The sequence below is a fragment of the Octopus bimaculoides genome, chromosome 11 (genome assembly GCF_046866305.1).
Source record: "Octopus bimaculoides isolate indiv1 chromosome 11, ASM4686630v1, whole genome shotgun sequence".
Lineage (NCBI taxonomy): Eukaryota > Metazoa > Mollusca > Cephalopoda > Octopoda > Octopodidae > Octopus > Octopus bimaculoides.
Window position 1 is genome coordinate 27,691,672 of NC_142938.1, and position 16,079 is coordinate 27,707,750.

Consider the following 16,079-nt stretch of genomic DNA (forward strand, 5'->3'; position numbering starts at 1 on the left):
AAGATGACTGCGACGGTGACGACGACGGCGGGGACGACAACGACGACGCTGATGATGATGATGATGATGATGATGATGATGATGATGACGACGACTTCTTAATTAAACATGTACTACCAATACCATGAGATTTTCGTTCCAGATTAACAGAAGAGGTAACTTAGTCACAAGTACCATTCACTAACAACAAAGGAATGTATTTGGAATTAACTCCCCCAAGTCAAGTAGCTTTATTTGGGCAACAAGTATACAAAGGTCGAAGAATACAGAATGACTTGCTAAATGCGCAGTTAAATAAATATGGTTTTACTAATTGCTTTACTAATTAGTTATCTCAAACCTAATTATTCCGCTAACTACGTTTCTCTTCCTCTTTAACATAGTTTTATTTAAACCAATGAGCACGTTAGCACGAAAATCTAAGTGAAGTTTCTCTTCACAGTACTTGAAAGAGAATATACTGAATAATTATGAGACCTGTTGATGGGAGAATCGATATATTGTCGAAATACCTGCTGAAGAACAGAAGGTTCAAGTGAAGTAACTAGCTACGTGCTGTGAATGTGTTACAGAGATTTTACACTCAGAGACGCAGCCTCCTAACCGACTTTCGTTGCCTGCATTGTTTATTAAAATGCTAACGACAGATTCCTGTAGTGTAAAATGTGTCACATGGTGGAAAGAGGAAGGTAAAAATAGGTGAGAGCTCCAAACGAACGCTACTGGCATGCACACATGCTTACACACACATGAATGCTACTGGCATGCATAAAAACACACACAGTGAGACAACAATTGCTGAGTGTATATGTGTTTGAGAGAGTGGGGTATGCACATATGTATCCTGCCATTAGCTTTTGTGGAGGGGGCGCATATTGACTGAGCTCCCCAACTATCTGTACATCAATAACCGTGTTCCTAACTTTTTTCGTAAAAGATATGCAATGGTATATCACAGATATAGGTGTTACCAACTATATAATTTCAAGTGCTCCTTAAATTATTTTATAATCGAAACGGAGGTCGATGCGTTACGGTATACGATGATTATAGAGCTCGAAAGTAAGAATGAAATCGAAAGAGGCAGAAAAGATACAAAGAATGATGAGGAAAGTGGCAGAGAGAAAAAATAAGAACTGGGAATAAAGAAAGGAGAATCAGGAACAATGAGAAGCACTTACTCGGGAATGCAATTAATGCAAGAAATGCAGCCTAGAAGTTGTCATATGACGAACGACGAAGATGAAGATCATAGGAATTATTAATCAAAAAAGACGGCAAAGTATGAAAGATGGTCATAGGCAGCAATATACTGCACAAATCAGAATGAGAAACCTGGGTAGAAGAGGACAGGCAGGATTTCCAACAAATTTATCAAAAGTTTATGAAAGAAATGACAGGATATTGGTACCGTGTGACGAAATAATTATGGGCCGTGGAATTTCCACGATGCTTCTAATTAACATAAAAGCGAATAGGGTCAGCCATATTGTTAATATAGAAGTGAGTACTGTTAAAGATACTAAAGTATTAAGAAAAGGCGGTGAATTTTTTAGTCACACTTGGCTCTTGATTTTTTATTAGCTTTTACATCTGCACAAAAAGCATATACACACATTTTTTACTGTTTAGTTATCTAATTCAATGTTTGAGATTATAAATCATAATAAAGATATATTTTAGTCACCTGAGATCACCTGAATGCATTACTCAAAAGTCGCTACTCTCTGCTGTAACATCGACACCAGCCAGAATCGGAACAAATCGTAGCAAATACGTATGTGTAAAGTATTTTTGAAAAATAAAATTACGATTCTTACAATTTTTACACTTTACCGTATAAATTCAAAGATTCCAGTGTGGGAATTGATTATATTAAAAGAATTACGACATCAATGTAATTCTGCTCAAGTATTTAATAGGGGAAACATTTTCTATTTGCTGACACATTTTTCTTTGTATATCTGTACTAAAGCACTCCGTTTAACAAATGTAGAACGGTTAAAATCTTGATAGGGAGAACAAGCGTCGCTTTCGGAAGATTTTGATCAGATCATAGAATCCTAAAAACAAAGTTTTGTACTGGACACCTGTGCAAACCACGATTCTATAAAGTAGTAGTAGCACCAGCGTGAAAAATTAGACCAGTTCCACATAAGGTCCCTTCAGAAAATTTAAAAGATGTTTAGCACTTACTAGTCAGAGGGGGTGATCAATGTATCACACGAAATAAACAAATCACCTATAAAAAGAAAGAAGATACGTCGGATCTCATCCACTCAGTATATCGCATGTGTGATTGCACAATATGTGTGAGTACATGCACAGGCACATATACATACGCACGCACACATATCATCATCATCACCATCATCCTCGTCATTCAACGTTCGCTTTCCTTGCTAGCGTGGATTGGACAGTTTGGCTGAGGACTAGCAATCCAGAAGGCTGTACCAGGCTCCAGTCTGATCTAGCAAGGTTTCTACAACTGGATGCCCTTCCTAACGCCAACCACTCCGAGAGTGTAGTGGATGCTTTTTACGTGCAACCGGCACGAGGGCCAGTCAGGCGGTACTGGCATCGACCACGCTTGAATGGTGCTTTTATGTGCCACCGGCACGTGAGCCCGTCAGGCGGCACTGGCAATGACCACGCTCGACTGGTGCGTTTTACGTGCCACCGGCGGGGACCAGTCAGGCGGCACTGGCATATATACATATATATAGAGAGAGAGAGAGAATATGAGGGGTTTAGCTCACTAGTGATCTAAACGAATAGGTACACTGAGTAAGTGTTATAATTGGTCATCCGTTAGGTTCTAGGTTTACAGCTGAGGCTGGAGCTAAGGATCCGTATTAGGCTTCATTATTAGCAAGTGTATATTATATTAGAGGGAAAAGGACACCAAACACCAAGCACCAAGGCAGGTCGAGTATCTCAAGTCATTTAGAATAATTTAGTAAGGGTAAAGTGAATTTGAAGTCTTACACCTGTTTCTGGGATATCCCAAGTGATAGGCTAGCATATCTGTGCACTGGGTATTCCTTCATCAGAAACAAGGTGAGTATGTATGAAAGTTCTAGACAGGGAAATTCACAGTTTATAAGAAATAAAATAGAAGAATAAAGAGTAAAAGTAGATAGAATAATACAGACAAGAAAATAAAGTTCACAGTTCATCTTTTTTCCGGAAGGTATGGAGGTTGGTCCGTACTTCCATGAAGATAGAGGCCCTTAGGTATAATCCCAGGTAAATCCAGGCAGTGTTTTGGCATTATTTTGAATGATGTGTCCATACTGAAGTAATGGATTAAGTGGTTAGCTAGTGTATAAATGGTGTACGTGGGTATATACAATGAGAATGAGTGGATAGAAGAGAGAGAAGGAGAGACAGATAAGGAATGAAGTAGGGGTGGAAAGAATGAATGAGAGCGAAAGTAAAGTAAAATCAAAAATAAAAATGAAAATGGAAAATAAAATATGTATAATAAAAATAAAGATAAGATGCCAGTTTTCGCTGCATTGAACGATGCTATGATTGTATATATTTTGGTAGTAAGAATTAAGTTTACGCTTATTGGATGAGGTAACAATAGATTGAGCGGAGAGGAGTAGGATAATTTCAGAGTAGATCTGTTGAAGATTGAATGGTATTTATGATAACGTCGGAAGTTAGAGTCTACTATTTGTAAAAAGGTTTTGGGTAAAGCCCTTAACGTTTAAAGCGAATGGGGATGTTAACCAGTATATATATATATATATATATATATATATATATATATATATATATATATATATATATATATATATATATATATATATAGGTGCAGGAGTGATAAGTAGCTTGCTTACCAACAACATGGTTCCGGGTTCAGTCACACTGCATGGCACCTTGGGCGAGTGTCTTCTACTATAGCCTCGGGCCGACCAAAACCTTGTGGGTGGATTTGGTAGACGGAAACTGAAAGAAGCCCGTCGTATATATGCATATATATATATGTGTGTGTGTGTGTTTGTGTGTCTGTGTTTGTCCCCCCACCATCGCTTGAAAACAGATGCTGGTGTGTTTATGTCCCCGTAACTTAGCGGTTCGGCAAAAAGAAACCGATAGAATAAGTACTAGGCTTACAAAGAATAAGTCCTGGGTCGATTTTCTCGACTACAGGCGGTGCTCCAGCATGGCCGCAGTCTTTTGACTGAAGCAAGTAAAAGAGTAAAAGAGTATATGTATGTATGTATGTATGTATGCATGTATGTATGCATGTATGTATGTATGTATGTATGTATGTATGTATGTATGTATCTTGATATATTCAGATTGAAAACCTGGCCCTGATGTTTACAGCAGGGAGGACTCGAGTAAAGACACCCAAGATTTAGATCGGAATGTTAAACCGACCGGGATTAACTCTACCGTATAAGGAATGGATTGACTGTAAAGTAATTATCTGTTAAGTAAAAGTGATATGACTTACAGATTTGTATTTATCAAGGAGAAAGTTCCAATTCTTCGGCCAATCATACAGCTGGATTCTCTTCAATTTTTGAAGCTGATCGATTCTACAAAGAGAAATAACCGTTCCATTCAATTAGTAAATTCTTCCTTTAGAGACATCTGGTTATTGAACAGAACCAACATTAAAAATAACAAATAAAGATACAACTCCCAACAGATGGTTTTCTGCTAGTTTATCAATACACACGCGCGTGCGCCTGCACACATACATACACACACACACACACACACACACACATATACATATATATAAATCCACACATACACGCACGTGTGCACATACACACGCGAGCGCACACACACATCTGTGGACGCAATTGAAACAGCATTAAATTGAAATCGGAATCTGTATAGCTATGACTTACGAGAACTACAGACGCGTTTCACCCTAATTGGAGGTTGTCAATACTGTGCTCTTGTCACTTGCTAAGACAAAATTCGTGCTTTGACATATAAGAAGCAGTGAATACCACATTCACTGATAACGCAGAAAGTTTGCCGAGCTTCAAAAACTCAGTGAACGCAATAGATATATGACATACGAAATGTATGTACACCATTGAAAAGCATGATGCCACCATTTTTGCCTGAAAGAAAATTTCTTCATAAACATACATATATAACTATATGTATGTATGTATGTATGTATGTATGTATGTATGCATGTATGTATTTACCAATTAAAACAATTTATTTAAGTTTAAGACCTGATAGCCAGTTCCGCTTGATTCTTTGCATCCAATTCGTATAGCATATAGCTTGTGGGGGGTGCGTATATATGTGTGTGTATATGTGGATTTATTGTATGTATGTATGTATGTATGTATGTATATTGCATGTCAACGAAACTCATTATTTAACCGTCCAACCACGGCTTTGAGTTAACTGTAACGCCTACAATACTCTATTGACAGATGAAAATTAGCACAACACACAGTTGGAAGCGGAAATTTAGTTTTAGTTGCTATTAACAAAAGGAGGTCGATTGGCAAAGTCGTTAGAACATCGGAAAGCATACGTTGTGATGTGCTCTGAATCTATGTCTCCTAAGTTCTAATCTTTCTGACGTTCACTTTGCCTTTTATCCTTTGGAGCTCATTTAAAAGAAGTTGCAGCCCAGCGCTGGTACAAACTTTTCTTTTTTCTGGCTGTCATATCCTTGACTTGATGTTTTGCTGGTTCAAATGAGGGGCGGCTCAAAGGGAACCTGTGCCTGCTCATGACGGCATAAACACCTAAAACATTTAGCGAAGACATGGTACGTAGTACCTCTTCAGCGACTCTTCCATCCCACGTGTCTCCTTCTGTCATAATCACTTGAGAAAGACGACTGTACATTTTTTATTATTTTCGTGGAGAAGTGTGGGTGCCAGAAATAGCAGGATGCAGGATTAAATTAATTTACCTGATTTAATTAATTTATCGTCTCACCTCATACTAAACTTAAAATCTATTTGGGCCATAAGAACCGATAATGTAAGTGCACCATGTCAATTTACAGACCCACCACCCTCTGCTTACATTAACTTCACTTTGTATTTTAAGTAAATATTTTTGTTTATTTCTTTAAATGTCGCCTTTCTTTTTGCTTTTAAAAATATCTGCTGCTGACTGCTATTTTACACAACTGGGAGTTAAATGACTTGGCCAGAAATAGAATAAAATACAAGCGATTCGAGAGAAAGTACAGGCTGTCCAGCTTGCAAGCCGACATCTTATCAATTTAACTATCCACGACTTTCTCTATTTATATAACATTAAAGGAATATAATACATTGTTGTTATAATTGCTATTATTTAGATTGCTGTCGTGTTTAGCCCAGGTCAGCCCTCATCGAGCAGACTTATGATCAAAGACGTATTAATATAGATTTCATTTGCTTTATTAATATACTGCATATTAAGTCACTTATTAAATAATAGCATTTCTTATTGATAGACAGCATTGCATCTGGATATTAAATATATAGTATTTCATCTGGATATTTACATACACTCTTTCAAATAAGCAGATTAATAAACAGTGTTATATTTTTGTAATACACGTTCCAGAGAAATAGCCATAGCACTCTTGTGTAAACACCTTGAAAAACAAGAAAACTTCAGAAATCATCATTGGCCAATGGATAATCTGTTAGAAAGAGGTTGGAGTAATTGGTTAAATAACATTATCAGACATTACGAGTTTTATTTTAAAATAAAGCTTTTGAAGAAACGAATGGATGTAGCGCTCAACTCTAACAGACTGTACATAATACAGAAAGTTATAATATCAGAAGGAAGCTGAAATAACTTTGATGCACATGCGTTGTGATGTATTTATGTAGCTAAGAGTAAGATAATGTATCATAGTTTGTTGAGCTGAAAATAGTCCTTATTCAGTTCAAATTATACCCGTAATCAAAAGAAACATTGAAAGCGTTAGAATATCAGAAAGCATACGTTGTGATGTGCTCCGGATCTATGTGTCCTAAGTTATAATCTTTCTAACGTTCACTATGCCTTCTATCCTTTAGACCTCATTTAAAAGGAGTTACAACCCAGCGCTGGTACAGCCCTTTCTTTTACCGGCTGTCATATCCTTGACTTGATGTTTTGCTGGCTCAAGGGTGGGACGGCTCAGAGGGAACCTGTGCCTGTTCACGACTACATAAGCAAAAATGGCTGTATGGTAAGTAGGTTGCTTACCAACCACATGGTTCCGGATTCAGTCCCACTGCATGGCATCTTGGGTAAGTGTTTTCTACTATAGTCTCGGGCTGACCAAAGCCTTGTGAGTGGATTTGGTAGACGGAAACTGAAAGAAGCCCATCATGTGTGTGTGTGTGTGTGTGCGTGTGTGTGTGTGTATGCGTGTGTGTGTGTGTGTGTGTGTGTGTGTGTGTGTGTGTCTGCGTGTGTCTGCGTGTGTGTGTGTCTGTGTGTCTGTGTTTGCCAACACCCACCCACCCCCAACATAGTTTGACAACTGATGCTGGTGTGTTTACGTCCCCGTAACATAGCGGTTCAGCAAAAGGTCCGATAGAATAAGTACTAGGTTTACAAAGAATAAGTCCTAGGACCGATTTTCTCGACTAAAGGCGGTGCTCCAGCATGACCGTAGTCAAATGACTGAAAAAAGTAAAAGAATACAAGAATAAAAGACTTCACCTCAAAACGAACGTGGGAAACAACTTTGCAATTTCAATTAACTAATTATCAAATGGAGATATGCAGAAGAGACTTAGTCTCATTCACGGTAGCTACGATGCTAACACGAAGCTTGATTCTGTCTTATTAGAACCTCTCAACAAAGCAGACTCAACATTGCAAATCACAGAATTACTGTATAATCAATTATTGTATAATTTTGGTATGAAAGTAACTCACTGATTAGGCAATGTAAAATAATGACATTGTAAAATTTTCCAGCAATTCTTAAACTGTATATATCTCATACAGAAGACATCCTTGAGAAATTCTTCAATGACTATATTTATGCAGCATTATTATTAGGTTGTTACACAGGAAATGTCGTATTTGAAAGGAGACAATAAAATGAGAACTGATTTATTTAATCAAAGTACGATCTATGTTCATTTATTACATTTACCTAACGTTTTTCTATGTCATGTATTCCATCTTTAAAAAAGAAATTCGTTTTTGTTGTGATAAACTGTCCGAATGCTTCAATTACCTCTCCTCTATTTAAGAATGTTTTATTGCTTATGAAAAGCTCAATGCTTAAATAAGTGATGATCAGTAGGAGAGGTATCAGGGGAATAGGAAGGACGTTGCAAAATCTCATCATTTTGGACTGTAGCTTGAGGAGTGTGAGGACATGCATTGTCGTGGAGCAAAATTGGGCCATCTCTATTCACTACGACCGCGAGTCCGCTTCCCTAACCACTGGGCCATTGCGCCTCCACGTTTCTGACACCACGTAAAGGCTCCCTCGTTGGCTCCCTTATAGTGATGGTGATGGTGGTTGTCGGTATGGCTTCGTTTCTTGATTAAAAATTCTCATGCATACAATCAATTTCCTGGCAATACGATGTTGCTGTTACCGTTTTTCCTTATTGCAAAAATGAATAATGAATAGCTCCCTTCGCAGACCACCATACAGTGACCACAAACTTTTTAGGGTGCAATGGTGTGCCTGGATAGTATTTAGGTGACTTTCCTACATCTAATCACTGTCCTGTTCTCCTGCTGTTGTCAAAGAGTATCCATTTCTCATCACAAGTAATGATTTAATGCAAAAATGTTATTTTCCAGTCGAGAAAACAATAAGGAACACACTTCGAGGCGTCTGTTTTTTTTTTAAATCTCGTTCAGTTGATGCGGAACATACCTATCCGTTTTCTTGAATTTTCCAATTTTTACATGTGTCCAAACACAGTTGTGCGAGATGTTTGGAGTTCTGATGAAAGTTTTCGAACCTGCGCCAGGGTGATCCGGTTTGTACTCATTCGAGAAAATCACTCAGCATAGTTTGGTTGTTATCATTTTCATAAGGTCTGTGGGAACGAATTTTGCATACCAATATCGTTGGGAAAGAAAAAGAGTCAAGATTAAATCCAAGGTATACACAATTCAGTTGTTAAATGACTGAAATAAGAAGTAATTAAAAATGCGACATTTCATGTGAAACGATCTAAGTATTCTGTTAGGAGCCGAAAACAACACCATTAATACTGGTTTGTCCGTTTTACGCATTTATGGGTCTGTGTTTATGTGTGAGTATGTGTGTGTTATTTCTTTACTACCCACAAGGGGCTACACACAGAGGGGACAAACAAGGACAGACAAACACGGATTAAGTCGATTATATCGACCCCAGTGCGTAACTGGTACTTATTTAATCGACCCCGAAAGGATGAAAGGCAAAGTCGACTTCGGCGGGATTTGAACTCAGAACGTAGCGGCAGACGAAACACCTATTTCTTTACTGCCCACAAGGGGCTACACACAGAGGGGACAAACAAGGACAGACAAACGGATTAAGTCGATTATATCGACCCCAGTGCGTAACTGGTACTTAATTTATCGACCCCGAAAGGATGAAAGGCAAAGTCGACCTCGGCGGAATTTGAACTCAGAACGCAGTGGCAGACGAAATACCGCTAAGCATTTCGCCCGGCGTGCTAACGTTTCATATATATGTATATGGATTGAGCTATATATAAAGGTATATTTACTTATGTATATATCTGTTATATATGTGTGAACTGAGAGAGGAGGTAGGGAGAAAGAGACAAATGGCTTAAATGAAATGACTACTGAAATAACAACGGGGTAAATAAATCTCAATAAAAACATAGGTATATTCTACATATTTCCACGAGAGATTAATTATGTTCCTTGAAAACATACCAAATTACACCTCCGACATCAGCGGATAACAGACGGCCTATTAAGAAAAAGTTATTATATTCTCCTTGAGGCTGCCGAAAAGCAAAGTTGGTATATAACGAAACGATCAAAATATTGAGAATTCAAAGATAAGTTCTCTTCGAGTAAAAAATCTCAGGACGAAAAGGAGTCACTATGTTTCTGTTCTGACATGTGTGTATCTTATTTTTATTTCCAAGTATCATTGTATATTTTTATATCATCGCTCTAAACTTGAATATATTCATTTTTATTGAGCCCTTTGCTAAAGCGTTGTATGAAAGATATTCTTCTTATGTGGGGTAGGGATATAGTAATCCAAAGTTTCAGAGTACACTGTAAAATTTCTGCCAACGAATTAGAGAATATGAGGGTGATCATAAGTGTGTAGTATAAGAAAATACATATCAGAACATGGCAACACAAATCATTGCATTGTGTGTGTGTGTGCGCGCGCGTGTGTGTGTGTGTGTGTGTGTGTGTGTTCAAGTCTTATCGTTTTATGTTCTTTTAAAATTTCGTCTTTGCGTATTTTTTTAGTCTTTTTTTTACGGTTAGTTTGCAACAATAAATTTCCTGAATTCACATTCGACGTTTCCAAACTTTCGCAGTCTCATTTTCATGAATTAAATATACTTGCGTCTATGTTGTTTCTTATATACCAGTTTAATTCATATAGAGGTCTTTTTCCATCTCTAGACTCCTGCAGTCACGTCTTGATTGTTTGTTGTGATCAAGTAAGTACACATATAACACATACACATCAAAAAAACTTAACACGTGAATACTGGCATGAACCCCTATCAGTCGAAAATTCGACAGTAGTAGTGGTGGTTATAGCAGTAGAAGATAGCACTTTGTAGCATGTTGTTTCAGCCTCAACCGACCATGATCGAAAGAACTTTTGCGGCCAACGATATTCTGACCGTGACCATCACTTTTTTCTCCTGTATGCTTGAAACCCAGCAACCCAGATCATAAAAACTGTTCGGATCTTTTGTTTGGCTACACCTGTGGAAATTTTAAAGTTTAGTGAGAATTTTAAAATTTGTTGTGTTGATGTAATCTTCCACGCTGAATCTCAGGGGATATTTAACTTTTTTTCTAGAAAAACTTTTGTAAGACGGCAGGATGGTATCTGAGAGAGGTTGGTTGCTATTTCTGACACCGACGATGAGGGTTCCAGTTGATCCGATCAACCGAACAGCTTGTTCGTGATTATTAACGTGCAAGTGGCTGAGCACTCCACAGACGTGTACCCTTAACGGGGAGATTCAGCATGATACGGAGTGTGACAAGGCTGGCCCTTTGAAAATACAGGTACAACAGAAACAGGAAGAAAGAGTGAGAGAAAGTTGTGGTGAAAGAGTAGAGCAGGGTTCGCCACCACCCCCAGCCGGAGCTTCGTGGAGTTTTAGGTGTTTTCGCTCGATAAACACTCACAACGCCCGGTCTGGGAATCGAAACCGCGAACCTACGACCGCGAGTCCGCTTCCCTAACCACTGGGCCATTGCGCCTCCACGTTTCTGACACCACGTAAAAGCTCCCTCGTTGGCTCCCTTATAGTGATGGTGATGGTGGTTGTCGGTATGGCTTCGTTTCTTGATTAAAAATGCTATAATAATAACTTGCTATTAATCTATTTCCCTATTATAACCATTATTACTAACGACAGCTTAAACACAAAATAAATAAACAAATAAACACATTTCTACATGAAATTCATACAAAATTCACTCTCACCATTTACATTTTTTTCGGATTGCTTTTGTATTTGTTTTCTTTCTTTATTATTTAAATATTTATTTATTACTATTATTGTTATTTTTATTTATTCATTCGTTTATTTATTTGTTTATTATAATTATCTTTTTCATTTATTTATTATTATTATTATTATTATTAACTTCTTTATTTATCTATTTATTATTATTATTATTAATTTTCTTATTTATTTATTCATTATTATTAACTTTTTGTTTATTTATTTATTTATTTATGGCAGAATTACTTTTATCAAACTGAATTAATAAATGTAATTATCTTCGGTGCATCTCTTGTCATATTTCATTCTTCCCAAGTTTTATAATTTATGATTTCCAACCCTAATCCTCATCACCATTATCCCCGCCTTTATTTCATATTTCTTTTTGCTTGATTATGACGATGGTGGTGGTGGTGGTGGTGGTGGTGGTGGTGGTTTTGGTGGTGGTGGTTACGTCGGTGATCAAGACGACGGCGACAACCACAAGGATGATAATGATGATCAGGTGGAGAAAGGAAGAAGAGTAGGTAGTGGTGGTGGTGGTGATGGTGGTGGTGGTAGTAGTAGTAGTAGTAGTAGTAGTAGTAGTAGTAGTAGTAGTAGTAGTAGTAGCAGGAGGAGGAGGAGGATACTGGCAGAATCGTCAGAGTGGTGAAAATCTCTTGCTGTATTTCTTCCCGCTCTTTACTTTCTGAGTTCAAATCCCACTGAAGTCAATTTTGCCATTCATCGTTTCGGGGTCGGTTAAAATAAAGTACCAGTGAACTACTGGAGTCCATGGTATTGATTAACCCTCACCTTCCCTCAGAATTGATGGATTCCTGCATAAATTTGACAGCATTATTATTATTATTGCTGTTTTCAGGACATGTGACTATTGTAGAAAGGGTTATTATTATTATTATTGTTGCTGTTGCTAAGGCGGCGAGCTGGCAGAGTTTTTAACACACTGGACGAAGTGCTTAGCGGTATTTCGCTCGTCGCTACGTTCTGGGTTCGAATTGCGTCGAGATCGACTATGCCTTTCATTTTTTTTCGGGGGCCGATAAATTAAGTACCAGTGAAATTCTGGAGTTGATGTAATCGACTAGTCTCCTCCCCTAACGCTTTGGGCTTTGTGCCTATTATAGAAAGGATTAATATTATTGTTGTTGTTGTTGTTTCTAAGGTGGCGAGCTGACAGACTCGTTAGCACGCCAGGCAAAATGTTCAGCGGCATTTCGTCCGTCTTTACATTCTGAGATCAAACTCTGCCGAAGTCGGCTTTGCCTTTTATTTATTCTTTTTTTTCTTTCGGTTCGATAAAATACGTGCCAGTTCAGTGCTGGGATCAATGTAATCGACTTGTCCCCTCCCCCTGAAATTTCAGGCTTTGCTTCTATAGCAGAAAGGATGATTATTGTTGTTGTTGTTGTTACTGCTGTTTTTGTTACCATTTTTGTTGCTGTTGTTGCTTTTGCTGCTACTGTCGCTGTTATTGTTGCTTTTGTTGCTTTTGTTGTTGTTGTTGTTGTTGTTGTTGTTGTTGCTGTTGTTGTTGTTGTTGTTGTTGTTACTACTGCTGCTATTTTCTCGTACTTGTTGAATATTGTAAACTCTGGTCACTTCAAACTTCGTATACTTTAGATTGAAAGTGAAGAGAATGCAGCGAAATTTGAAAAGAAAAAAAAAGGAAAAAAAACTTATAAGCCAGGAAAATATTCTCCGCGTTTTTGTGCATAATTATCCAAGGACTTTAGTTGAGATTTGTATCAATATAAAAGCCATCATTCGTGAATGCTCTTCTCTTTACTTGTTATTGCTATTGCGTGTGATTGTCGTTGTTTATTTTATTTTTTCTGCTAAATTTTATTATCGACTGCTAACATTGTTGGTGAGCCATAAAGAAAACAAATGCTAACCACTTCACTGTTTTATTGCGATGTAACCATTAATCTTTGAGTTAGTGACAACAGTAAGAAGAGAAGAGCTTGATGATAGCAATACTTTGGTTTTAAAGTCTCAATTGTCTGCACACTAATTATAGCAACACTGTTGACGTCAACAACAACAACGACGACGACGACGATGACAACAAAAACAGCAACTACCGCTGACGGCAATAACAACTGCATTTTAACTGCCAGAGTAACTGTAAAAGTAATCACAACAATGGCTGAGAAAAATAAATCAACTACATCATAACAATGGGCAGACAACCTACGAGAGAATCTATGCGGCCACTCAGTCAAATCACATCCTACCATCTTTAAAAGAACAAAGCAACATATCTGAATACTGTAATTCTGGGTATATTAAGCAGGAAGAAGACGGATGGTCTCGGTTGGAACTTTAAATCAGCAATGGAAAGTCGACACTCGAGACAGAAGCTTCGTCTACCTACCTACATGTCACAGGTCAGGTCGATCAGAGCTGAGCTGAAACCAAATAACAACAACAGCAAAAGCAACAACAATAGTGACCACAGCAGCAATAATGGAGAGAGCTATAGGCAGTAGGTGTGTTATTCTTGATTAGGTAAGAATGAAAGTCAATTGTGAAACTGCACAAGTGCAGGTAACAGGAAAAGCTGCACACATTCAGTATGAGTGTCTATAGTATAGGTCACAGAATCTACAGCACGCAATCTGCAATGGAATGCATATATTCTGAAATGGACTGCACCAGTTCTGAAATGAGCTGCACAAATTCTACAGTGGATCACACAAGCTCTGCAATGGAATACACAAGAACAGATAACGTAACATGGTTAACAGTACAAGTTTTGCAATGGAATCAGCTGCAGAGGTATGATGATAAATTGTACAAGTTCTACAGTACACGGCACATGTACATGCAAGAAAATCAAAAGTAGAGCGACGACAATAAAAGTTGGGACAATGTTGATTACAAAAAACTTCACAAGTAGTCACTCCCCTGGCTAGGAACAGTAGCCAATCTCATTCATATCATACTCTGCTATCTTGAAACAAGAAAAAAAAAACATGATATACTTGTTGATATGTGGGTTGGGAAAGGCCGAGATAGTTATAACTCTGCTCAAATGAGGTTATTTACTGCTAAACAAAAAGAAAAGAAACTATTGGAACAGTAGGAAAAAGGCGATAAATTTCAAGATACAGAAGTTGAACGATCGACTCAGGGTTGCTAGATGTGAAAACTTGAGAATTAGATGTTTTGCAACTTACGATAGATATAACTAATGTAGAAGACGTTTAAACGGAATTCAAAACTGAAACAGTAGTAAATGGAACGTTTGGGCGGGGAGTATAACTATTGGCTGTTTTGTGGTTGTAGACCAACCTGAATTGAAAAAAGTAGCTATAATTCTACTAACATTCTTTGTTGCCTTTCGTTCTTTTCATTACAGTATCTTGAATTATATATATATATAGTTGAAAAAAGATTAGAGATCTATACAAATCAAATTTTTATATATAAAACTGATGGAGGTGGAAATAGCACTGAATTAAGTTGAAGACATTTCAGTTTAAGAGGGAATTTAATAAAAGATTATATAAATAAAAATACTAATATTAACGGTTTCGATGTATTTCATTTTATCAAGATATTAGTAAAAATTTATTCAAAAAATTGAAAAATTTGAAGTAAAAACGGTCTGTCTTCTGTCTGGTGATCAAGAACATGTTTGGAGATTTTTCGTTGCAGTCTTCTTGAAATATAGTTTGGTGTAGAGTTCAAAGTGTTAGAGAGTGAGAGAAGGGATGTCTATTGTCTAAAAGAAATCTTTGTATGTTGATGTCAAGGTAGTGGCTAAAAAGCATTTATTGAATGGGTTTTATGTCCACCTCTGTGTGTGCGTGTGTGTGTGCGTGCGTGTGTGTGTGTGTGTGTGTGTGTGTGTGTGTGTGTGTGTGTGTGTGTGTGTGTGTGTGTGTGTGTGTGTGTGAGTGTGTGTGTGTGTGTGTGTGTATTCTGTTGAATGTCCTTCAATGTATTTTGAAAAATGACCAGTTGTGAGTTAATGGGTGTATATGTTGTGAAGAATTTCTCTTGTTGAAAAAAGAATTAGAATTTTTCTTTGGGTTAGATGCATTCTTTTGAGTGTTTCCACCTGTAAATGTGTGGTCGCCTGCTCTGTGTGTGTTTTTGTGATGTCTTCTTTTTTGTGTTGTGTGTGCTTGTGTGTGTGTATGTTTGTGTGTATATATAGAGTTGTGTGTGTGATGTTTTCAGATGTATGTGTGTGAGTGTGTGCATGCTTGTGTGTGTGTGTGTTTTTTGTGTATGTGTGTATGTTTGTGTGTGCGTGTGTGTGTGTCTGTGTGTGTTTATGTGTGTGTGCTGGCATATATGTATATCGAAAAAAGATTTAGGAGACGATGGGAAGTATTTTTTTAAAATGATAATATGTATAAAATTGTTGAAAATTGTTTTTAAATGTCTGTTCTTATTTATTGGTTA

At 37.4% G+C, this 16,079-nt stretch overlaps 1 protein-coding gene across 1 annotated transcript in view; it reads right to left on the reverse strand.

Annotated features, from left to right (window-relative positions):
- LOC106873291 (uncharacterized) overlaps positions 1 to 16,079 on the reverse strand; it is a 124,572-nt gene that overhangs the window by 84,485 nt on the left and 24,008 nt on the right. Inside the window, exon 2 of the mRNA XM_014920600.3 lies at positions 4,475 to 4,559. Coding sequence (XP_014776086.2) covers positions 4,475 to 4,559 — 85 coding nt within the window. The remainder of the gene's footprint in view (positions 1 to 4,474; positions 4,560 to 16,079) is intronic.